The sequence below is a fragment of the Hyla sarda genome, chromosome 12 (assembly GCF_029499605.1).
Source record: "Hyla sarda isolate aHylSar1 chromosome 12, aHylSar1.hap1, whole genome shotgun sequence".
NCBI lineage: Eukaryota > Metazoa > Chordata > Amphibia > Anura > Hylidae > Hyla > Hyla sarda.
In genome coordinates, this window is record NC_079200.1 from 34,103,658 (window position 1) to 34,128,586 (window position 24,929).

The window sequence follows — 24,929 nt, forward strand, 5'->3', positions numbered from 1 at the left end:
CTATTTATCTCATATCTATCTATCTATCTCATATCTATCTATCTGATCAGCTATTAATCCTCTATCCTGTGGATAGGGGATAAGTAAATTTTTGCTAGAGATCTCCTTTAATTTTTTTTAATGCATTTTGCACATTTTTTGGGCCATCTTGCAATCAACTAGTAAGCAAACAGTTCCATAGCATTTAAGTTAACAAAAATAATATATAAATAAATGGCCCCATGTGGGCGGGCATACAGATGCAGAGGTGACGGTGGTAGGGATGATGTTGGGTATGCTGGGTCCCGCCTCCATTGTGCAAGCTGGCAATTAACATGTTAGCAATGAAGGCTAATACATTGTCTATCTCCACACCAGCGGCAACGATCCGGGTGTGTAATACAGTGGTCCCTCAAGTTACAATATTAATTGGTTCCAGGATGAACATTGTATGTTGAAACCATTGTATGTTGAGACCATAACTCTATGGAAACCTGGTAATTGGTTCTGAAGTCACCAAAATGTCATCCAAAAATAGGAAAAAGTGAGGATTAAAGAATAATAAGTAGATAACTAATACAGATAAAGCAAATCCTTACATATAAAAGTAATAAAGATCTGCTGGGAGCTGTAATCACTGTCTATGTCAGTGTTGTAATCACTGTCTATGTCCGGGCATGCTGGGAGTTGAAGTTTTGCAACGGCTGTGGGCACCCTGCTTGGGAAACACTGGTCTATGTAGAGGACAGGATCTTCTTTGGGGTCCTGTACAGTACACAATGTCGTAAAAAAGTAACATGGAGTCGCCCTCACCTGGTGTCCAAAGGAGCAGCTAACCCTGGTACAGGTAAAGAGTACAGAACATGTAATACCTTCCTGTACTGTAGGGGGTGCTACCAGAATCCAGTCAGTGCATACGCTTCAGTAATACAGGGGTTTTACCAGTGAATGCCCATTCTGATTGGTCAGTTCTTCCAGCTATTGATAGGTATCACAGATCTGGACTGTCTGTACATTGTATGTTGAATCTGGTTTCAAGTTACAATGGTCCAGAAAAGACTATTGTATGTTGAGGCCATTGTAAGTTGAGGGATCACTGTATATGATTTTTATCTGGTTCAACCGCACTATAACCCTGTGTATTTGGTTTAGTGTGGGTAAACCAGCTGTCAGTGTGAGTACAATGTTTAGTTATCTCCATCAGTCCCAAAGACTTTGAATAGACCAGCACTGTGCATGTTTGCCCATCACACCATTCAAAGTCCTCCAGAACCCCTCGGGACCCCCAGCGTTCATACATTTATCTCCTACCCAGTTAATAACTTATAATATATATATATTTTTTTTAGTAGAATAACCCCTGAAAACCATTCTATTAATTCCTTAAAGGGATATTCCAAGAAAAAAACTTTTATATATATATATCAACTGGCTCCAGAAAGTTAAACAGATTTGTAAATTTTTATTTTTGAACATGTGCTGCACTCTTCCCCACCCCCTCAGCCCAAACCTATATAGGTGGTAATTAGCCACACTAGGGCCATTTCACTCCTAGCAGCCTCCCAGTCTGACTGGGAGAGCAAGGTAAGTGAGCCATTACACCTTGTTCACACTGGTGTGGTGCGGGGCGGCGTCCATTGCTGCCGTGGCGCTGTGTCTGCGGGCGGGTGCGGCCCATAGACTGGTTGGAGTGGCATTGGGACCGCTCTGCCAGTGGGTCGCTCCGCCCCCCCGTGGGCATCTGTGTCGCAGCGGTGGTGGTCGCCGCCCGGTGCTGCGCCATTTTATGCTAGGGATGTTAGGGACCCACTCTGAATAGGTGGCCTTGACGTGGCGAGTGGGCTTGTACTTTTTGATCAAAAATGTATACTAACAACCTGTTAGTTTTTGATATTATGCTGAGAAGCAATCAGATCATTATACAAGATTGTAGATGTGCGCTATGTCTGTATTCTACTCGAATTCATATTGAGATTTGTAAATTACTTCTATTAAAAAATCTTAATCCTTTCAGTACTTATGAGCTTCTGAAGTTAAGGTTGTTCTTTTCTGTCTAAGTGCTCTCTGATGACACGTGTCTCGGGAACCGCCCAGTTTAGAAGAGGTTTGCTATGGCGTTTCCTGAGACAGGTGTCATCAGAGAGGATTTAGACAGAAAAGAACAACCTTAACTTCAGAAGCTCATAAGTACTGAAAGGATTAAGATTTTTTAATAGAAGTAATTTACAAATCTGTTTAACTTTCTGGAGCCAGTTGATATATATAAAAGTTTTTTTCTGGAATACCCCTTTTAAACTGAGTCCAAGGTAAAGCTTCATTGTTGCTTATTGAACCATTAAGCTTCATTGTTAAGCGAGAACTTTACACTTCCTGTTGTGCATGGGTGTGAGACACTACTAGAATTCACATGCATGACGTTTAGCATTTCAAAGGTCAGAGCCTATTACAATGTAAGCCTATATATTTATATCAGAGGGCCGTGCTAACCGTGAACACATAAAGCAGCATGTAAAAGTATAAAGTATAGAGCTGTTGTGAAAAAGTTCCATAAATGTAAGAAAAGAAATGTCCCTCACCAGTTAGCTGAAATCTTCTCCTTTTATTAGGTTTGGGTCACACACAGCGTTTATACAACATGTTTCACGCAGAGAGGAATACGCTACATATTTTCCTACAGGAATACCTGGCGGTAACCCTGAGGTTTGGAGGCGGGCTCACTTCAGCGCACTGGGCCCGCCTCCAAGAACAAGCAGTGTATATACCGCTGCGCAAGGGATTTCACTGTGTGATCCTACCCTTAAAGGGGTACTCTGACCCTAGACATGTTATCCCCTATCCAAAGGATGGGGATTGGATCCCCTATCCAAAGGATGGGGGATAACATGTCCGGCTGCTGGGGACCCCCGCAATCTTCGCAGTGGAACACCAGTCATCTGGTGCACAGAGCGAACTCCCGATCCATGCTGGATGACTGGTGACCACAACCGCTGTGCCCCCTCCATTCATGTCTATGGGAGGAGGCATGACTGTTGTGTAACAGCCGTCTCTCCCCCTCCCATAGACATGAATGGAGGGGGGGGGGGGTGGCATGACGTCATGAACCCGGAAGCCTCATGCTTCCGTGTTAATGAATGCCGCAGTGCCGGGCCTGGTCATCGCGGGAGGTCCCAGCAGCCTTACCCCCAGCGATCAGGCATGTTATCCCCTATTCTTTAGATAGGGGATAACATGTCTTGGGGCAGACTACCCCTTTAAGGTCTATTCACATCAGTGGGAGGTACATACAAATGACGGGTGAGATGCAACAACCGTTTCATAGTACATGTTTTGTAAAGATTACTCATATTTTACCTCCAGAAAACTTGATGTTGGGCTAATATTTGGATTTTTGTTGGTGGATCATGCCAAGTGTTGGATCTTGTCTAGTATTTCCAGTTAATGATTGAAGTACAATGTCATTGTATGGGCACCGGCCACTATAATTCACCTCATGGTTAGCCCACTTTTATAGCCTCATGCCTATGCCTCCATGTGCATTACAACAACACCCACCTACATACATACCTCACCCGCTTCCCCAGCGCTGCAGCGGTCACATCTTCTGGACTTCGCTACTGTGTTGTTCTTGCTTCTTACAGTGATTTCCTGCTCTGTGATTGGCTACGCAAAAAGCAGGACTTCACCGGAAGAACAACAAAGGAACGGTGATGGGACGGCGGCAGCATCAGGGGAGCAGGTGAAATGTATGTTGGCATTTGTGGTTTTATCTCATGTGAAGGATTAAGGCTTAGTATTGTGGTTTCCTTTATAAAAAAAAAAATAAATAAATAAAAAAAAAACTTTTAAAGGGGTACTCCACAGGAAAAGAAAAATTTGAATCAACTGGTGCCAGAAAGTTAAACAGATTTGCAAATAACTTCTATTTAAAAATCTTAATCCTTCCAGTACTTGTCAGCTGCTGTATACTACAGAGGAAGTTGTGAATTTCTTTTCTGTCTGAACACAGTGCTCTGCTGACACCTCTGTCCATTTCAGGAACTTTCCAGAGCAGAATAGGTTTGCTATAGGGATCTGCTCCTTCTCTGGACAGTTCCTGTCAGCAGAGAGCACTGTGGTCAGACAGAATGGAAATTGAAAAAGAAAATAACTTCCTCTGGAGCATACAGCAGCTGATAAGTACTGGAAGGATTATGATTTTGAAATTGAAAAATTTGTTAAACTTTCTGGCACCAGTTTAAAAAAACTATTTTTTCCCAGCAGAGTACCCCTTTAATGCCATGAGCATTGTTTAAATAAAAAGTTCATTAGTTGTGTGGAGTTTTCCCCATGAAACTACATTAAATGTCCTGTATTCCTATATACAGTGTAGTATTAGGTAAATGCATGGCCATACAAACCACGGTACAATGGATAATGGTTGGAATCAAATTATAACCAAGCTTTACATGCGCAAAAAACGCAACATGTGAACGCAGCTTTAGTGAATTCAGATAGAAACAGACATGGCCGCACATCTACAACGTGCACAGTGATCTTAGGCTTCTCTGCAAAATGTATTAAACTAACAGGACGATAGTGTACTTGATGAAGTGCAAGCCCGCTAGCCACGTCTTGGCCACCTGTATGTAGCGGGTCCCTATCATCCCTAGCATAACGGAAGCTTCAGTATTTTATAGCAGCATGAAAGAAAATCATGTCTATTTGGAAACTGGGAGCTGTAGTTATACAACAGTGTAAGATTCCACATTGCGGATGAAGACCATTCTAGAATAAGAATGGAGCTACACTCGACCAAGAACTTTCAGTCCACAAGTCTTTATATTGCTTATATTTATTAAAGGGGTACTCCAGTGAAAAACAAATGTTTTCAAATCCACCGGTGCCGGAAAGTTATACAGATTTGTAAATTACTTCTATATAAGAATCTTAATCCTTCCAGTACTTATCAGCTGCTGTATGCTCCAGAGGAAGTTGTGTAGTTATTTTCTGTCTGACCACAGTGCTCTCTGCTGACACCTCTGTCCGTCTCAGGAACTGGTAAGCTAAATCCCCTTAAGCAAACCTACTCTGCTCTGGACAGTTCCGGACACGGACAGAGGTGACATCAGAGAGCACTGTGGTCAGATTGGAAAGAATTACACTACTTCCTCTGTAGTATACAGCAGCTGCTACAGAAAGGGTTAAGATTTTTAAATAGAAATAATTTACAAATCTGTATGACTTTTTGATGCCAGTTGATTTAAAAACATTTCTTTCCCACCAGAGTACCCCTTTAAAGCATCTAGGCATCTTCTCAGGAAACTGTGACTGGTTAAAATAAAGATCTTTGCCATTCCTGCACTGAAGCCTTTTTCTATATACAATACAGTACAATCTGCAGGTATCATGTTATAAAGCAGGAGGAGCTGAGCAGATGATATATACAATACAGTACAATCTGCAGGTATCATGTTATAAAGCAGGAGGAGCTGAGCAGATGATATATACAATACAGTACAATCTGCAGACATCATGTTATAGAGCAGGAGGAGCTGAGCAGATGATATATACAATATAGTACAATCTGTAGGTATCATGTTATAGAGCAGGAGGAGCTGAACAGATGATATATATATAATACAGTACAACCTGCAGGTATCATGTTATAGAGCAGGAGGAGCTGAGCAGATGATATATATACAGTACAATCTGCAGGTATCATGTTATAGAGCAGGAGGAGCTGAGCAGATGATATATACAATATAGTACAATCTGCAGATATCATGTTATAGAGCAGGAGGAGCTGAACAGATGATATATACAATACAGTACAATCTGCAGGTATCATGTTAAAGAGCAGGAGGAGCTGAGCAGATGATATATACAATACAGTACAATCTGCAGGTATCATGTTATATATAGAGCAGGAGGAGCTGAGCAGATGATATATACAATACAGTACAATCTGCAGGTGTCATGTTATAGAGCAGGAGGAGCCGAGCAGATGATATATACAATACAGTACAATCTGCAGGTAACATGTTATAGAGCAGGAGGAGCTGAGCAGATGATATATACAATACAGTACAATCTGCAGGTAACATGTTATAGAGCAGGAGGAGCTGAGCAGATGATATATACAATACAGTACAATCTGCAGGTATCATGTTATAGAGCAGGAGGAGCTGAGCAGATGATATATACAATACAGTACAATCTGCAGGTATCATGTTATAGAGCAGGAGGAGCTGAGCAGATGATATATACAATACAGTACAATCTGCAGGTATCATGTTATATAGCAGGAGGAGCTGTGCAGATTGATATTTATAGTTTTGTGGAAAACGTTCCAGGATAACTTGTCATGTATTTTTGGACAGGCTGAACAGAATGGAGGTTTTCATCTTTCTATAGACACTCCCTTAAACATTGGTAAAACTTTTGGGAAGTCTGTTGTGTTGTGATAACCAGTGTGCTGTATATTTATATTTCCTATTAAAATGTAGTCATTCTTATTATCACAGGCTCTCTACTGGGTTTCCTCCACTGTATGTATTAAAGTAGGGGGACAAAAAGTTTGCACCCCATACGGTCCCCTCATACAATGCAGAGGTCCCCAACCTTTTGTACTTTGTGAACCATAATCAATTGTAAAAATCACAAGAACGGAGGGTGCACACTGTTCCTGACCTATGGGACGTCCAACCATGTTCGGAATCACATTGAGAATGAATGGAGTGATGGTGGAGCGTCATTCTCTAGGAGGAACAAATAACCTTCATACACTGTATTGGTGAGGGTCCCAGCAGTTCGATCCTCTGCCACAGATCAGCTACTATCCCCTGTTCCGTAGTTAGGAGATAATGTTTAAACTTGTGCAAATGGAAGTGGGGAAAAATAAAGTTTTTTAGAGGCGCTGCTCACAGGTGGTCACAAAACGACAGACTCAACCCGGCACAGGACAATATATATTTTATTTGCAAAGAAAGGACAACGCGTTTCGACATATACAGAATGCCTTCCTCAGGTCCAATAAGATAGTACACTCTTCGTTGTTGGTAAAGTGGGAGTGTGCTGGTTAGGATCCAGTCAGTATTTGGTGCCGGCGGGGCACTTGGGATAACCCTTTTTAAATGTGGAGAAATAGAAAACCCTAAAATCTGCAATCATTTCAAAGTATTTAAAGGGGTACTCCGGCGCTTAGACATCTTATCCCCTATCCCGCCGCTGGGGACCCCCGTGATCTTGCACACCACACCCCGTTTAAAATCGGTCCCCAGAGCATGTTCGCTCCGGGTCTGATTACTGCCGATCACGGGGCCGTGACGTCAAGGCTCCACCCCGTGGAGCCTATGGGAGGGGGCGTGACAGCTCCTATAGGCTTGCATTGAGGGGGGCGGAGCGTGACGTCACACGGGGCAGAGCCTTGACCTCACAGTGATCGACTGTAATCAGACCCGGAGCAAACACGCGCTCCGGGGACTGATTTTAAACTGGGTGCGGCGTGCAAGATCACGGGGGTCCCGCCGCTGGATAGGGGATAAAATGTCTAAGCGTCGGAGTACTCCTTTTTAAGTGTGAATTTTGACATGCTGGCATTTTACCCTACAAATTGGCACTGACCTTAGGTTAAAGAGAACCCTTTTAATAGTGTAGGGTGCCCTGAGCACAGACCATTATCTTCATACGCTCTCCTGTTTATAGTTTGTCTAATAATTTAGGCAATCCATCAGATTGGTTTGAACTTATTTTTAATAATGGGAGTGAATAGGGGTGTGAATGTTATACATTTAATACAGCCCCCCCCCCCGTATAATCCCGCCGATCACTCCGATTATAATATGTTTATGTTCATCTGACTGATTCCCTGAATTGTAAGACAAACTATAAACCCTGATATCTCTAGAACGGGAGGGTGTATCAAGAAGCTCATTCTCATTTTTTGGGATGGCCACAGGCCCAAAGGATAGGGGATAAGATGTCTGATCGCTGGGACCCCCTGCGATCTTCGTGCAGCACCTGCCTTTGTAAACAGTGTGTTTAAAACACTGGGTTCCCATGGCGGGGGTCATGACGTCATGCCACGCCCCTTCGTGAAGTCACGCCACGTCCCGTCGTGAAGTCACGCCACGCCCCCTCCATTCATGTCTATGGGAGGGGGCGTGACGGCCGTCACGCCCCCTCCCATAGACATGAATGGAGGGGGCATGGCGTGACGTCACGAGGGGGCTTCGTGTGATGTCACGACCATGGCCCCTAACCAAGCTCTCGAAATGAATAGTTCACAATGCCGGGGGGCGCGTGCAGGAGATTGTGAGGGTTCACAGCGACGGGACCCCCGCGATCAGACATCTTATCCCATATCCTTTTGGATAAGGGATAAGATCTCAAGATGCGGAGTACCCCTTTAAGGTGAACAGTATTGTAATAGGGTGCATGTTGTATTGTAACCAGTGCGTATGGTCATAATGGAGGACGTCTATGGTGACCGCCTCTTTATGTAAATGGTTTGGCTGTGTGGAAATCCCATAACAGACTTGGTCGCTGCATCTGATCTTTCTGTCTTCTTTTTCCCAGAGATGCGATCTTTGCCCTCATAAAGAAGGGGCGCTGAAGAGAACGGACAATGGAGGTAAAAGTTCATCCTACATGCAAAGATTGCCCCCATATCATAACCGTTCTGTTTATTTTAGAGTCGGAATTGTCAAGATAGGGTCATACACAGGGGCTATGTGCACTTTTTTAGTTTTTTTATCTGTATTTTTAGTTTCAAAAAGAGCCTGTTTTTCTTGCAAAAAAAAAGAAAAACATAAATTGTTGGGGGGGGGGGAGGACCTTGCACTTAAAGGCGTAGTAAAAATAATCTCCTAGTTTGCTGGGGTCCCATAAAAAAAAAAAATACTCACCTACCTCGCTCTGTGAACTCTCCCGCTCCCCCGCTGAATGATTCAGGACACTACTTCTAAAACAGACTTGTCTTGGCAGCCAATCACCGGCTGCCCCCATGTCCCTCCTTAGTGATGGGCTGAGCAGGCTGTCACCACTAAGATCAGTGGGGGAGATTTACCAAAACCTGTCCAGAGGAAAAGTTGCCGAGTTGCCCATAGCAACCAATCAGATCGCTTCTTTCATTTTGAAAAGGCCTCTGAAAAATAAAAGCAGAAAGTTAAACATATTTGTAAATTACTTCTATTACAAAATCTTAATCCTTCCAGTACTTATTAGTTGCTGAATACTACAGATTAATTTTTTTTTCCTTTTTGGAACACGGTGCTCTCTGCTGACATCCCGAGCACAGCGCTCTCTGCTGACATCTCTGTCCATTTTAAGAACTGTCCAGAGTAGGAGAAAATCCCCATAGCATAACATATGCTGCTCCGGACAGTTCCTAAAATAGACAGAGATGTCAGCAGAGAGCGCTGTGCTCGGGATGTCAGCAGAGAGCACTGTGGTCATGATGTCAGCACAGAGCTCTGTGTTCCAAAAAGAACAGTATTCAGCAGCTAATAAGTACCGGAAGGATTAAAGGGGTAGTCCAGTGGTGAAAAACTTATCCCCTATCCTTAGGATAGAGGATAAGTTTGAGATTGCGGGAGGTCAGACCGCTGGGGCCCCCTGCGATCTCCTGTACGGGGGCCAGGCTCTCCGGCCAGATAGCGGGTGTCGACCTCCGCACGAAGCGGCGGCTGACAAGCCCCCTCAATACATCTCTATGGCAGAGCCGGAGATTGCCGAAGGCAGCGCTTCCGCTGTGCCATAGAGTTGTATTGAGGGGGCGTGTCGGCCGCTGCTTTGTGCGGAGGTCGACACGCCCCCTTCCCGCTGGCTGTCGGGGCTCCGTACAGGAGATCGCAGGGGGCCCCAGCGGTCGGACCCCCCGCGATCTCAAACTTCTCCCCTATCCTTAGGATAGGGGATAAGTTGTTCACCACTGGGTCAACACTGGACTACTCCTTTAAGATTTTTTTAATAGAAGTAATTTACAAATCTGTTTAACTTTCTGTTAAATATAAAAAAAAGTTTTCCACCGGAGTCCCCCTTTAAGCAGATTACTATAGGTCAAATGCTCCATAGAAAATTATAGTTAACTATTCATTTTTGGTCAGATTATCGACTATGTTATATTGCATATGGCCAGCTGAGGGCGCTAGGGGGCATTGTCAATGATACAGGTTACTGCTTGCTCTGACAACTAGTAAGCTCACTGCCGTCCATTTTTCCTTGCTTCCCGCAGGTTGGGCTCATGTGGTCTGTGCATTATATATCCCTGAGGTTCAGTTTGCAAATGTTCTAACAATGGAGCCCATAGTCCTGCAGTATGTACCGCATGACCGCTTCAACAAGGTAACGGTCTGCAGGGGCCCATTTTACGTTCATAATGACGCGGTTATATGTTTTACCAGTTTTCTGCCTCGATTCTCTCTACTAGTCTTCCTGTTCTTCCTCCCTTAGACTTGCTATATATGTGAGGACCAGGGGCGAGAAAGCAGGGCTGCCTCAGGGGCCTGTATGACCTGTAATAGACATGGTTGTCGGCAGGCGTTTCATGTGACATGGTGAGTGGCCAACCTACCTATCAACCTATCAATGTGAAGCCAGCGCAAGCATTGCAGAGTCTTCAATAAACTATGTTATACCGTAGTTGTTTACTACAGATGTGGGACATGGACGTGACGTGATTACGCTACAACCATAGTGCTTAACCCCTTAAGGACTCAGCCCATTTTGGCCTTAAGGACTCAGACAATTTAATTTTTACGTTTTCATTTTTTCCTCCTCGCCTTCTAAAAATCATAACTCTTTTATGTTTTCATCCACAGACTAGTATGAGGGCTTGTTTTTTGCGCGACCAGTTGTCCTTTGTAATTACATCACTCATTATATCATAAAATGTATGGCGCAACCAAAAAACACTATTTTTGTGGGGAAATTAAAACGAAAAACGCAATTTTGCTAATTTTGGAAGGTTTTGTTTTCACGCCGTACAATTTATGGTAAAAATGACATGTGTTCTTTATTCTGAGGGTCAATACGATTAAAATGATACCCATTTTTATATACTTTTATATTATTGTTGCGCTTAAAAAAAAATCACAAACTTTTTAACCAAATTAGTACGTTTATAATCCCTTTATTTTGATGACCTCTAACTTTTTTATTTTTCCGTATAAGCAGCGGTATGGGGGCTCATTTTTTGCGCCATGATCTGTACTTTTTTTTGATACCACATTTGCATATAAAAAACTTTTAATAAATTTTTTTATAATTTTTTTTTAATAAAATGTATTAAAAAAGTAGGAATTTTGGACTTTTTTTTTTTTTTTTTCGTTCACGCCGTTCATGATTGCTAATACTGATCTGTTCTATGTATAGGACATAGAACAGATCAGTATTATCGGCGATCTTCTGCTCTGGTCTGCTCGATCACAGACCAGAGCAGGAGACGCCGGGAGCCGGACGGAGGAAGGAGAGGGGACCTCCGTCCGGTGTTCTGAATGATCGGATCCCCGCAGCAGCGCTGCGGGCGATCCGATCGTTCATTTAAATCGGGAACTGCCGCAGATGCCGGGATCTGTATTGATCCCGGCACCTGAGGGGTTAATGGCGGACGCCCGCGAGATCGCAGGCGTCGGCCATTGCCGGCGGGTCCCTGGCTGCGATCAGCAGCCGGGATCAGCCGCGCATGACACGGGCATCGCTCCGATGCCCGCGGTTATGCACAGGACGTAAATGTACGTCCTGGTGCGTTAAGTACCACCGCACCAGGACGTACATTTACGTCCTGCGTCCTTAAGGGGTTAATATACCGTATTTTTCACCCTATAGGACGCACCGGCATATAAGACGCATCCAATTTTAAAGGTGCAAAATCTAGAAAAAAAAAGATTCTGCACCCAACAGTGATCTTCAAACTGCGGACTTCCAGATGTTGCAAAACTACAACTCCCAGCATGCCCGGACAGCCAATGGCTGTCCGGGCATGCTGGGAGTTGTAGTTTTGCAACATCTGGAGGTCCGCAGGTTCAAGACCACTGGATAGGAGGTAATACTCACGTGTCACCGCCGCTCCGGACCCGTCACCGCTGCCCTGGATGTCGCTCCATCGCTGTCGCTGCGTCCCCGACGCTCCGGATGTCTTCTTCCCCCAGGATCCACTCTCTCCGTCGCCGTCATCACGTCGCTACGCACGCCGCTCCTATTGGATGACGGGACGGCGTGTGCGACGACGTGATGACGTCAAAGGACAGCGCCGGCCATGCAGGGGATCCCGGCACAGAGCAGACACCGAGGAGGCAGGTAAGGTCCCTCCCGGTGTCCTGTAAGCTGTTCGGGACGCCGCGATTTCACCGCGGCGGTCCCGAACAGCCCGACTGAGCATCCGGGTTAGTGTCACTTTGGCTTCAGACGCGGCGGTCAGCTTTGATCGCCGCGTCTGAAGGGTTAATACAGGGCTTCACTGCGATCGGTGATGTCCTGTATTAGCCGCGGGTCCCGGCCGTTGATGGCCGCAGGGACCGACCCGATAGGTGCGTATTCGCCGTATAAGACGCAGCAACTTTTCTCCCCCAAAAAGTGCGTCTTATACGGCAAAAAATACGGTAGTTATTAATAACCTATCCCTATCTGATAGGTGGCGGTCCGAATGAGAGAAGACCTTTATCAAATGCACAGAATATATGTGTGTGTGTGTATATTTGTGTACAATATATATATATATATATATATATATATATATATATATATATAATATATATATTCCTACACAGACATGTATTGTCTGTCTTTTGTGTTTTAGCGCCCAGATGGCTGGTTTGTTATGTGAGGAGGAGGCTCAGGAAGTGGATAATGTCAAGTATATTGGATACTGCAAATACCACTATAACAAGATGGTGCAAGATCCACAGGTATCTCTGCTTAAAATTACTTTTTTTTTTACCCTTGGCAAGTTGCTTGGTGTTTAAAGGGGCACTCCTGTGGAAAACTTTTTTTTTTTTTTTTAAATCAACTGGTGCCAGAAAGTTAAACAGATTTGTAAATGACTTCTATTCAAAAATCCTTATTAATCCTTCCAGTACTTATTAGGGTCTGTATGCTACAGAGGAAATGGTTTTCTTTTTGGAACACAGTGCTCTCTGCTGACATCATGACCACAGTGCTCTCTGCTGACATCTCTGTCCATTTTAGGAACTGACCAGAGCAGCATATGTTTTGCTATGGGGATTTTCTCCTGCTCTGGACAGTTCTTAAAATGGAAAGAGATGTCAGCAGAGAGCACTGTGCTCGTGATGTCAGCAGAGCAGAGAGCTCTGTGTTCCAAAAAGAAAACCATCTCCTCTGTAGAATTCAGCAGATAAGTACTGGAAGGACTAAGATTTTTTAATATAAGTAATTTACAAATCTGTTTAACTTTCTGGCACCAGTTGATTTAAAAAAAAAAAAAAAGTTTTCCACAGGAGTACCCCTTTAAAGGAAAATTGTCAGCTTGCTACCCCCGCACCTAATTATATTATACAGAAAATCGAAGATTTCGGCGGAACGGCGAGGCGAATCTGGGCACGGTAGGTATTAAACTGAACAGCGTCCCCCCACACTACCAGCCAGTATTGCTGGTTAGTGCGGGGGGAGCAAGCTGACAGTTTGGGGGTGGGGGGGGGGGGGGTGGGGGGGGGGAGGGTGTGAAATGTCACCTGATTTCACCTCCTGGCAAAGTTTTCCGTTTCCTCTGTTTCATTTGTTTCAATAGTACAAATAGTCAGCGAAAGAGTATATAATATACCAGAGGATGAAGAAGGATAACGCACTCACCAGAGGCTCTGTAGAAACTTTCAGGCTTTATTCGGCAAGTAGGAAATTCAACGACACAAGGAGCTCGTGCGGGAACAGGTGAGGCAGGGAATATTCACAGGGACGGCAACATGTTTCACGCACTCAGACACTTCGTCTGGCTCGTACGGGCCAGAAGAAGCGCCTGAGTGCGTGAAACATGTTGCCTCCCTTGTGAACGCCCCCTGCCTCACCTCTTCCAGCATGAGCAAAAGACTGTGCATCCAGCGCAGAGAGATCTCCATCAACACAGGGACCAAAAGCAAAATAGAAATTACTATTAAAGGGAACCAAGCATTAGAGCTTACTATATATATATATATATATATATATATATATATATATATATATATATATATATATAAAACGTGTGGCAACGCATTATATGTGGTAAAATCTTCTTCCTCACCATCCCCGGGGGACGTTCATGCCCACAGGGATGGTGAGGATATGAAGTTTGTAAGACTCTCCCGCAAGTAGTCCCCTGGGCGGGGAGCTATACTTACCTAGTCCTGTCTTCTACAGCTGTAATCACACCCTTTCCGTGTGATTGACAGCCCGCGTCACCACTCTGTGCCTTCTGCTTAGGGAGCGTTAACGTTGTAAATCAAAAACAGTACAAGACAACCAATGCAATTCATTTCTATAGTTACACAACATATTTTCTGACTATTTTTCTAAGTAGACTGCAGATAGTGTTCAGATGAGTATATACCATTTAAGAACCATTATAAGATATTAATTATATCTTTACCTTTTGTAATACTTTTTTTTTATATGGGTTACGTGATATTCTTTTTCTTTTTTTCCCCTTACTTAGAAAGTCTCCCGTCTCCCTTGTCCTTTTATCCCAGGACGGTGTAGCCGGTCAGGTTCCCCTAGTGTAGAGAAGCCAGTCCTGTATCGGGAACGACAGAAGAAGGTACGTTTTTGCTGGCTTTTTGTTCAGTTTTTTATTGCTTGTGATATGCAAAGTAGCTGTCAAGAAAAGTTTCTAAAGGTGTCCAATACCAACAGTTACTATATCTGTCTCAATATGCCCCGTCCATAGGGTCTTCTAGAGATTTCTTCTTCTCTTCTTCTTTCTTTCTTCTTCCCTATTGACATAAACATGCATCCTCATTTGCTAAGAGTGGAGTATAGTTTTTGTGTTTCCGACAGGTATTTTTACATGGTAATTACTATTGTATCTTGTATTTGGTGATTTTCCCTACATTTAGCCCTTTTTACACCTGCTCTGAGTTGTCGGGTTTTCTAAATCTCAGATCCACCACATTTTGTGTAGGAACATTGGTAAATTTGTAGGTTTTCTCTCTGCTTCCCCAATGGGCGGGGCCCTATCCGCTTATTGTCCCCTACCCTCTCTTCTGCTTCTCCTTATTTCCCCCCCTCTTTGGGGTCCATCAGTGGACTTCCACTTCTTTCCTTACTCCTCACCTCTTTACCCCCTCCCCCCTCTCCCCTATACCCACTTCCTACCTATTTTTCTCTCCTGACTGGTCGGCTGACTAGTCCCTTTGTCTGTGTTCGCGGCTCCCCCCCTTCTCCGCTGAGTGGGGATGGGAGTCGCTACATCACTGTTTTGGGGAGTCTCATATTTGTGTTACCGAGTCTACTATAATGCACCGGTGATACGCTCTACAGGTTTGCCCGTTTTATATTTCTTGGACCTGCCCATTAGGCTCCATTTCTATCTGCAGGTTGGCCATTGAATTATTATGTGTTACCCACTGTATGGAACAGATGCATCGCGATCAGTCCTGCGTGACTCCCATTGTTTGTATATTGTTCGAGTCAATGTATTCCTGTAAAAATCTTGAAAATAACAAGAATTGATCAAAAGAAAAAAAAATGTAGGTTTTCTTTTTTTGGGACATGCCCCTTTGCCCTGATGGCCACACCCCTTTTATAAGAGCTAGTAGAGTTTTTCAAAATTTTTGTAGGAAATTCTGGCGCACAACACAAAAAAGTCTTCACATGGCTGCATTACCCGGGCCATATAATGCAAGTTTTCATTATTCACAGTCAGCATGTGCACTTACCGTTGCTTTAGCAGCTTTGTTCTAGTGAACCATGGGGGTATCAGACCCCCGGGGCACCCTGGTAAAGGTCTCTGTGACAAAGTAAAAGTTTTATGTAACTGGGTGGAGGTACACTTTACATTTGTAAATTTACTTATTCTTCAGTCATTTTTTCATACATTAAAGTTCAAAAGGTTAATAATAATCTACAATATGGTAGGCAGCCTGTCTAGACCCATTTGCACAAGAACTTGTAAAAGTACTATAGAATTTTGATTCAGAAATAAAGCTTTATTTCTAGGGGTACTCCGCCCCTAGACATCTTATCACCTATCCAAAGGTCTGGCCACTGGTACCCCCTGCAATTTACGGGCCGGCGTTCTGTATGTTCAGAATGCTGGGTTCGGGTGGCTGTGATTGTGAGGTAACTCCATTCCCCCTCCATTCATGTCTATGGTAGGAGGTATGACTGCTGTGGTCGCTCGTCATGCCCCCTCTCATAGACATGAATGGAGGGGGTGTGATGTCACAACAATGGCTGCCCGAACCCAGCATCCCAGCAGCTGGGGTCCCCCGCGATCAGACATCTTATCCCGTCAAGGGGCAGAGTACCCCTTTAAACCTTATTTTTTCTGAACTTTTTTCAGAGTCACAAGGACAGAGAGAGAGCTCGCCATCGGAAGCATCGCGATTCGCCGGGTCACATAACCGCCCCTCCATTGTTACCCATCTCTACAGAGAAGGTAGTTGTTTTCTATGAGATCTCGCTATTGATATGGACACATGACGCCATTCTGCTTCTTGATTACTTTGAGTGCACTTTAATGCAAAAGTGACTGTTATCAGAATTTTCTCTAAGTTAATTTCTTTCATTACTTTTTATTCCGTTCTATTTCTCTCATGCTGTGTTTTACACCAATTCCATACAGCTGGAAAGCAGTACAGACAGTCCAGACGTTACAAGGTCAGAGAAGGGGAAAAAACCTCCAGGTCACAGAGGTCGAAAGACAGGAATCGGCAAAGGAGCCTCAGGAGCTGGTAGCGCTTCCTCTACAGGTGGGCACTAACTTTTCATTTTTGGATCGCAAAAAACCCCGATTGGTAACTATGGGCAAACTGTCTGATTGGTAACTATGGGCAAACTGTCTGATTGGTAACTATGGGCAAACTGTCTGATTGGTAACTATGGGCAACCCTAAGCCATTTCCTTTGCACTTTTTGCTAAATCCCCTTAGCGCTTCCTCTACAGGTGGGCACTAACTTTTCATTTTTGGATAGCAAAAAAACCCTGTCTGGTAACTATGGGCAAACTGTCTGATTCGTAACTCTGGGCAAACTGTCTGGTAACTCTGGGCAAACTGTCTGGTTACTATGGGCAAACTGTCTGATTGCTAACTATGGGCAACCCTAAGCCATTTCCTCTGCACTTTTTTTGCTAAATCCCCTTTATCGTCTCATGTGTGTGGCACATTTTTAGTTATCAGATTCTTATTCCATATGAGAAATTGTATAATAAACGGCCCACAAGAATTAAAGGGCTTGTCCATGTGTTGTCTTCTCTTTGTTATATGTAAATACAGTTTTTTTCTTTTTTTCTTTTCCTATTGATTCATTCAGCTCCTTGTAGATACAGAATCATATACATATAACCTGCTAATATTTTATTTTATTCGGGAATGAATGGTGCAGTCATCCAGTTTTCTATGCTTAAATGGTCACTATCATTTCAGTCAGATTTCTTTCTTGTAATAGCCTATGTGATTCCTAACATATTCGTGAATTACATAATTTACCAAAAATCTTTCATTATTCCAGAAAAATGTCTTTCAATTCTTGGCCAATAGGGGTCTTACTTGCCTGCAAACTGCTGCTCACTGCCTGTTAGGGGAATTCCATCTCTACTTACAGAGAGACCAAGAAGGAACAAGAGGAAATAGGGATTAGCTTGTGTTATTTGCAGGAGATAGGCTCAGCTTGTTTTCACACAGTCCAGGCTATCTTCCCCCACTATGCATTAAAGTTATCTGGGCAGCGGTAGTTTTTGTAGCTTGCCCCTTATCATTAGGAGTTCACTGTTTAGGCCAAGGCTGCTTTGGTACTGAAACCCCTGCTGTTGTTTTCTATTCTGCTCACATCGCATCTTGCCAAGCCAATGCATCAATAATCCCCTACTCCTCTCTCTCTCATGCCATCTATAGTAGTGTATTGTAAATAAGCCAAGCACAGTGCCAGTCTGTTCAGTCCAGTGAACTCTCTCAGGTACCATGTCATGGAATAACAGAAAGAAGTAGGTGCGGTTCTTTGACTAGAGAAGTAAGTGAGAAAGTAACACTGTGTGTACTGCTGGCAAATGTCCATCTCTGGTCCCTTCCCCCTCGAATAGATACAATAAGAACTAGCTGTACATCATGGATGGGGCTCAGTAACTGCAGTGAGGACCCTAAATTCACCTTTTTGTCACCACACTGAAAGGGTTAATCTAACGAAACCAGTCAGGTATATTGAAAGTCCAGGTACGCTTTAACGGAAAAGTATCGTTATTTTGACACTTACAAAATCCCCTATTGCAGGTAGTGCCTCATCTCCTCCTGAACTGGTTACATTTCCCAAATTGGAAGAGCAGGAAGAAGAAGACGAGGATGAGGAAGAAGAAGATGAGGAAGAAGTGGGCCGATCTTCTAGACCAACACCATCCTCTCCCCCAGAACTCACTTTTTCTAGCTTTGGCTCTATTATGCGTTTTTCAAGCGATTCATCAACTCATACCCGACCGTGGGATCCCTCTCCTGGTGAGCATAGACCACAGAGGTGGAGTAGAGAAGGGAGTGATCCCCCACGAGAGAAGAAACATAAAGGAAGCAGGAAAAGCAGGCACGGTCCTGGGAGACCCCGGGGGAGCAAAAACAACCCTCCTCACAGCATTGCCTCCTCTACCTTGCCCCTGCCACCCCGGCTGTATACTCACTCCTCTTCCCTGCACACCTGTGTCAGCATGGAGTCACCCCTCATGTCATCAGGTACAGTAAGACTACATGTGCTTGCAAAACTACGTTTATTTAATTTTTTTGTTTAATTTTTTATTTATCCATTTTTATTTTATGTTTTTTTGCAAATATCTGTCAAATCCTTTCCTAGTGTGAATACAGTGGTCCCTCAGGTTACAATATTAATTGGTTCCAGGATGACCATTGTATGTTGAAACCATTGTATGTTGAGGCCAGAACTCTATTTAAACCTGGTAATTGGTTCTGAAGCCACCAAAATGTCATCCAAAAATAGGAAAAAGTGAGGATTAAAGAAAAATAAGTAGATAACTAATATAGATAAAGCAAGTCCTTATATATAAAAATAATAAAGATCTGCTGGGAGCTGTAAATCACTGTCTATGTCAGTGTTTCCCAAGCAGGGAGCCTCCAGCTGTTGCAAAACTACAACTCCCAGCATGCCCGGACAGCCAAAGGCTGTCCGGGCATCCTGGGAGCTGTAGTTTTGCAACAGCTGGGGGTACCCTGCTTGGAAAACACTGGTCTATGTAGAGGACAGGAGCTTCTTCAGGGTCCTGTACAGTACATGCAATGTCCTAAAAAAGTAACATGGAGCCGCCCTCACCTGGTACAGGTAAAATGATCAGAACATGTAATACCTCCCTGTACTGTAGAGGGCGCTACCAGACAGGAATTCAGTGCATGCACTTCAGTAATACAGGGGTTTTACCAGTAAATTGCCCATTCTGATTGGTCAGTTCTTCCGGCCATTGACACGTTTCACAGATCTAAACTGTCTGTACATTGTATGTTGAGTCTGGTTTCAAGTTACAATGGTCCAGAAAAAAACATTGTATGTTGAAACTATTGTATGTTGAGGCCATTGTAAGTTGAGGGATCACTGTACGAGCATTCCTGTAAATCCCACAGTAATTCCTTGTTCAGGCTATGTATTCTTCTCACTTCAGGGATCTACACCAGTAATAAGGACCCCATCTCTTTAAGGACGGCCTGCAGCACACCCCTCCCCTCCAGCATCTTGTCTCATCAGAGCTCCCTCACCCCATACAGCAGAGGCTGCACCATCACCCCATCTTCTACCGCTTCCACTACCCAGGTGTGAATTATATGTGTGCTTTTAAGAGTGTTTTCATACTATTTTTATGTATTTTGTGCGAACTATCAGATTTATCAGGGAAACCTATCCAAGGTCCAGTTTGTTTATTGCAATTTGCTACACCTTACTTAACGAAACGCCCCATAGTGCCCAATACCGTATATACTCGAGTATAAGCTGAGTTTTTCAGCACGATTTTTCATGCTGAAAATGCCCCCCTCAGCTTATACTTGAGTGAACTCTCCGCCTGTCAATCCCTTCTCAGTGGTCTTCAACCTGGGGACCTCCAGATGTTGCAAAACTACAACTCCCAGCATGCCCGGACAGCCATCGAGGTCCGCAGGTTGAAGACCACTGCCGAGCCTTTGTCATCATCCAGCCCCCCCCCCCCCCTTTAGTTTTGTACTCACCTCCCCTAGGTGGGAAGGAAGGGTGAGCTGGTCCGGGCCATCTATGCTGCAGGGACCGTCCGGTGGGGAGGGTTAGTCGTTCCAGGCTGTCCATCTTCACCGGGAGGCCCTCTTTTCCGCTCCAGGCCGGCCCCGGACTAGTGACTTTGCCTTGACGACGATGCACAGGGACGGCCCTGCGCATGAACGTCCCTGTGCGTCGTCGTCAAGGCAACGTCACTAGTCCAGGGCCTCCCGGTGAAGACGGACAGCCCGGAATAACTAACCCTCCCCACCGGACAGGGAGGGTTCTGGATGATGACGAAGGCCCGGCAGTGGTCTTCAACCTGCGGACCTCCAGATGTTTCAAAACTACAACTCCCAGCATGCCCGGAGAGCCGATGGCTGTCCGGGAATGCTGGAAGTTGTAGTTTTGCAACATCTGGAGGTCCGCAGGTTGAAAACTACTGATTGACGGGATTGACAGGCGGTGATGATGAAGGGGGGGGGGGGGATGATGATAGGGTGATGACATGGGGGGGATGATGTATTCTCCACCCTAGGCTTATAGTCGAGTCAATAACTTTTCCTGGGTTTTTGGAGTGAAATTAGGGGCCTCTGCTTATATTCAGGTCGGCTTATACTTGAGTATATACGGTACTTTTCAAGTAACTTGCTTTCCCGCATGTCTGTTAACCATCTCCTATCCTGAGCTTTTATTAGAGCTTTTCTTTATTGTTACAATGCAGTTGTACTATTCAATCTTTTAGATACAGGTTTTGGACTGACGCTTGTGGTTTTACACATTTGTGTTTATTCCTGTTAGGTATTCTCACTGGCAGGCTCTACATTCAGTATCCCATCATCGCATATATTCGGAAGCTCCCTGTCCATGCCCCCTCTCCTCAGCCAGGCTGAAAACAATAGGACAGGTAACCTTATGTATAGTCATATCTTCTTATACCATCAATTGGAAACCAGGGAATTGTTTCTTTATTGCATAATAACAAAAATAAGTAAATAAGTGATAAAAAAAAAAAAAATTGGTGATAAAATTTTGATTGGGGGGGGGGGGGCTGTCCCTAGAAATTCCCCCCCACTAATAAAATGGGGTCCACTGACCCTCCTCACTCGACATATGGGGGGACATTTATCATTATATATACACCGTTTTCACTGTCTATATTGCGTAAAATTTTTGGGGCAATTCCGTTTTTTTGTATGTTTTTTTTTGCATACTTTTTGATAGAAGTTTTAATGTGGAATTCTACGTGACTGTGTACGGTTGTGCTGATTATGCAGTGTACATCATCATCGTCAGTGTACTGCGTCTTTAATGTTTACACGCACAAACTTTGCGCAAGTCCCGATTAAATTGCGCAAATATACACCATCAAGGAGGACACGTAAAAAGCTGTCAGAACCTGTCCAGCAATATGTAATACAGATTTAGAACCGCCTCCAATAATTTAATCTTTTTGCCATAGACTGACTATTATGCCACACTATGTAACAAATGTTAACTAAACTTGCTTATTTTTAATTTTTTCATATGCTTTTTCTAATTTTTTCTTTTTTTTTTCCTTTTGGGAAATATACAATTTATAGTTTAAGATTTTCAAAGCATTTGTACCATGCAGGACTGTCCTGAAAGGTGGCTTTACTTAAAGGAGATATCCAGTGCTGAAAAACTTATCCCCTAGCCTAAGGAAAGGGTATAAGTTTCAGATCGCGGGGGGTCCGACTGCTGGGACGCCGACGCGTTTCGGACTAATTAGTCCTTAGTCATGACTAAGGACTAATTAGTCCGAAACGCGTCGGCGTTGAGGAGTTTTTATCTGCACTGGGTGTTTTTGTTTGGATTTTAATTTGGACTAATTACATTTTGGACTTTTAATTTTTTCATGAATACCTTATGATTTTCCAGGGAGCTGGAACCCTTTTCTCTTCTGTTTCCGATTATGCAAAAATGCTATGCAAGTGATGCACTTCATGATGACCACATTATTTTTGCGCAAAATTTATCAAAGGACGTGTGCATTCTTGGTAAATTTTGCGCAAAAGTGTAAATTAGACAAGCAGTGTAAAGGGGTAGAACTGTGTCTACAATAGACACCTAATGATAACTCTCCCCCATGGAGCTGGTGGCGTTCTTCTCGCTGCAGCCCCTCCTGTAGGCTCCCCGCGTTCAGTCATTCGGAGTACTATTTTGAAGACAGAATAAAGTTTTTTCTGATAAGCAAAACCTTTATTTAGTCCTAGATCCATTAAAGGGGTATTCCGGCTTTATACATCTTATCCCCTAACGCCCCCTCCATTCATGTCTATGGGAGGGGGCGTGACGGCCGTCACGCACCCTCCCAAAGACATGAATGGAGGGGGCGTGGCATGACGTCCCTAGGGGGTGTGGCTGTGACGTGACATGCCCCATCTCGGAGGCAGCGCCTGGCACAGAATGCTGTGGACTGCACCGAGATCGCGGGGTCTCCAGCGGCGGGACCCCTGCGATCCTACATCTTATCCACTATCCTTTTGGATAGGGGATAACTTGTATAAAGCCAGAATACCCCTTTAAGATTACCATTCTGTGCATATCCTTAGTTATAGCCAAGATCATTATTGCTGGGAACCAAACCATCACCCTCTCCTCACAATGTTGCTAGTTTGGGTTTCTTTTACTTAAAATGGCAATTGCATATACAGTGGTCCCTCAGCATACGATGGTAATCCGTTCCAAATGGACCATCGTTTGTTGAAACCATCGTATGTTGAGGGATCCGTGCAATGTAAAGTATAGGACAGTGGTCTACAACCTGCGGACCTCCAGATGTTGCAAAACTACAACACCCAGCATGCCCGGACAGCCGTTGGCTGTCCGGGCATGCTGGGAGTTGTAGTTTTGCAACATCTGGAGGTCCGCAGGTTGAAGACTACTGGCATAGGAAGTTGTACTCACGTGTCCCCGCCGCTCCGGACCATCACAGCTCGTCACCGCTGCCCTGGATGTTGCTGTCGCCGTGTCCCCGGGGTGTCCCCGACGCTCCGGCAAGGCCTCTGCTTCCCCGGCATCCTCGCTCTCCGTCACCGCCATCACGTCGCTACGCACGGCGCTCGTATTGGATGACGGGACGGCGTGCACAGCGACATGATGACGACGATGGAGAGCGCTGACGATGCAGGGGATCCCGAAGAGGACGCGCCGGAGCCCCGAGGATAGGTAAGTGATCGTCAGCGGACCACACGGGGCACCGTAAACGGCTATCCGGTGGTAGCTGAAGCAGTCTGCGCTGCCGGATAGCCGTTTATGCGATGGCCCCGACATACAAAAGCATCGTATGTCGAAATGATCGTATGTCGGGGCCATCGTAGGTCGGGGGGTCACTGTACTATATACTTCATGTTTCTCTGTATCAAACCTGTATCACTGATCAAGTTGCTAAGAACTGGTGGCTTGTTATATGGGCTCAATGAGTGAGCGAGATCCTATAGCCAATGAAACACCAGGTACCTTTGTACAATTTTATGAATTAGAAGTGAATGTCCTAATAAAAAGAGGTCAATGTACTAATGTAAAATGAGACGTTGTGTTCTTCCACAGAGCCTGAGCTGGAAGACTGCAGTTTTATATGTAGAGGTAGTTCTCCACGGGAGAGTTTGTCCTCTATGTAAGTATACTTCATGATGCAGAAACTATATAAGGCAGCGTACCCCAACCTGTGGCTCTCCAGCTGTTGCAAAACTACAATTCAGATTGTCCGGGCATGATGGAAGTGGTAATTTTGCATTAGTTGGGGAGCACTGGTATAAGGCATCACGTTGCGTGCTCCATTATATGTTTCTTCAATTCATGCTGAGAAAAAAAAACATATCATTTTTTCCCACCAACAGGTCACCGATCAGTAGCTTGCCTCCTCTGTATGATCCAAGTGGTCCCTCTACGCAAAGTGAGAATATACCACAAGTGACGGCCAACCTTGAACAACTGCTGGAGAAGCATGGAGAGGCAGGGGTTAACAGTAAGACTGGGCAATAACAGGTTAAATAAGGGATACTGCCAATTGTCAGAACAGGGGCAGTGGTGATATGGCTTTAGGGCAGTGGTTCTCAACCTTTTTTGCCCGTGTACCCCTTCACAGCCCATTCCCAAAAAATGTACCCCCATATTAGAGACATGTTGTAATGATTATAGTATAATTCATATGTTTTACTTTCCTCTATAACAGGCCCCTGTTCCTCTCCCTATCTCCCCAGTCTCCCCATTTACAGGTGACGTCTCCTCTAACCGGGGTTGTTTACTTTTCTTTTCTTCACTATCTGACCTAGGCCGCCATTAAAGGGGTACTCCCGTGGAAAACTTTTTTTTTTTAAATCAACTGGTGCCAGAAAGTTAAACAGATTTGTAAATCACGTCTATTAAAAAATCTTAATCCTTCCAGTACTTTTTAGGGGCTGTATACTAAAGGGAAATCCAAAAAAGAAATGCATTTCCTCTGATGTCATGACCACAGTGCTCTCTGCTGACCTCTGCTGTCCATTTCAGGAACTGTCCAGAGCAGGAGAAAATCCCCATAGCAAACATATGCTGCTCTGGACAGTTCCTAAAATGGACAGCAGAGGTCAGCAGAGAGCAGTGTGG

The 24,929-nt window shown here is 44.3% G+C and overlaps 1 protein-coding gene and 1 long non-coding RNA gene across 4 annotated transcripts in view; one reads left to right on the forward strand and one right to left on the reverse strand.

Moving 5' to 3' along the window:
- The window catches only part of MLLT6 (MLLT6, PHD finger containing), a 94,680-nt gene that overhangs the window by 44,645 nt on the left and 25,106 nt on the right, over positions 1-24,929 (forward strand). For both annotated transcript variants that reach the window (XM_056548045.1, XM_056548044.1), the window contains exons 3-14: positions 8,536-8,590; positions 10,193-10,302; positions 10,411-10,514; positions 12,755-12,863; positions 14,603-14,704; positions 16,451-16,546; positions 16,733-16,859; positions 18,374-18,820; positions 19,756-19,904; positions 21,120-21,225; positions 23,892-23,958; positions 24,182-24,309. In XM_056548045.1, coding sequence (XP_056404020.1) covers positions 10,255-10,302; positions 10,411-10,514; positions 12,755-12,863; positions 14,603-14,704; positions 16,451-16,546; positions 16,733-16,859; positions 18,374-18,820; positions 19,756-19,904; positions 21,120-21,225; positions 23,892-23,958; positions 24,182-24,309 — 1,483 coding nt within the window. In that variant the 5' untranslated portion in view covers positions 8,536-8,590; positions 10,193-10,254. The remainder of the gene's footprint in view (positions 1-8,535; positions 8,591-10,192; positions 10,303-10,410; positions 10,515-12,754; positions 12,864-14,602; positions 14,705-16,450; positions 16,547-16,732; positions 16,860-18,373; positions 18,821-19,755; positions 19,905-21,119; positions 21,226-23,891; positions 23,959-24,181; positions 24,310-24,929) is intronic.
- The window catches only part of LOC130296481 (uncharacterized), a 30,929-nt gene continuing 20,722 nt past the window's right edge, over positions 14,723-24,929 (reverse strand). Inside the window, exons 1-3 of one of the 2 annotated variants that reach the window (XR_008849221.1) lie at positions 20,315-20,465; positions 15,825-15,895; positions 14,723-14,879 (exon numbers count right to left, since the gene is read on the reverse strand). This is a non-coding gene — a long non-coding RNA (uncharacterized LOC130296481). Of the gene's footprint in view, positions 14,880-15,824; positions 15,896-20,314; positions 20,466-24,929 lie in introns of those variants that run through there. The other variant, XR_008849222.1, reaches the window with a different exon arrangement.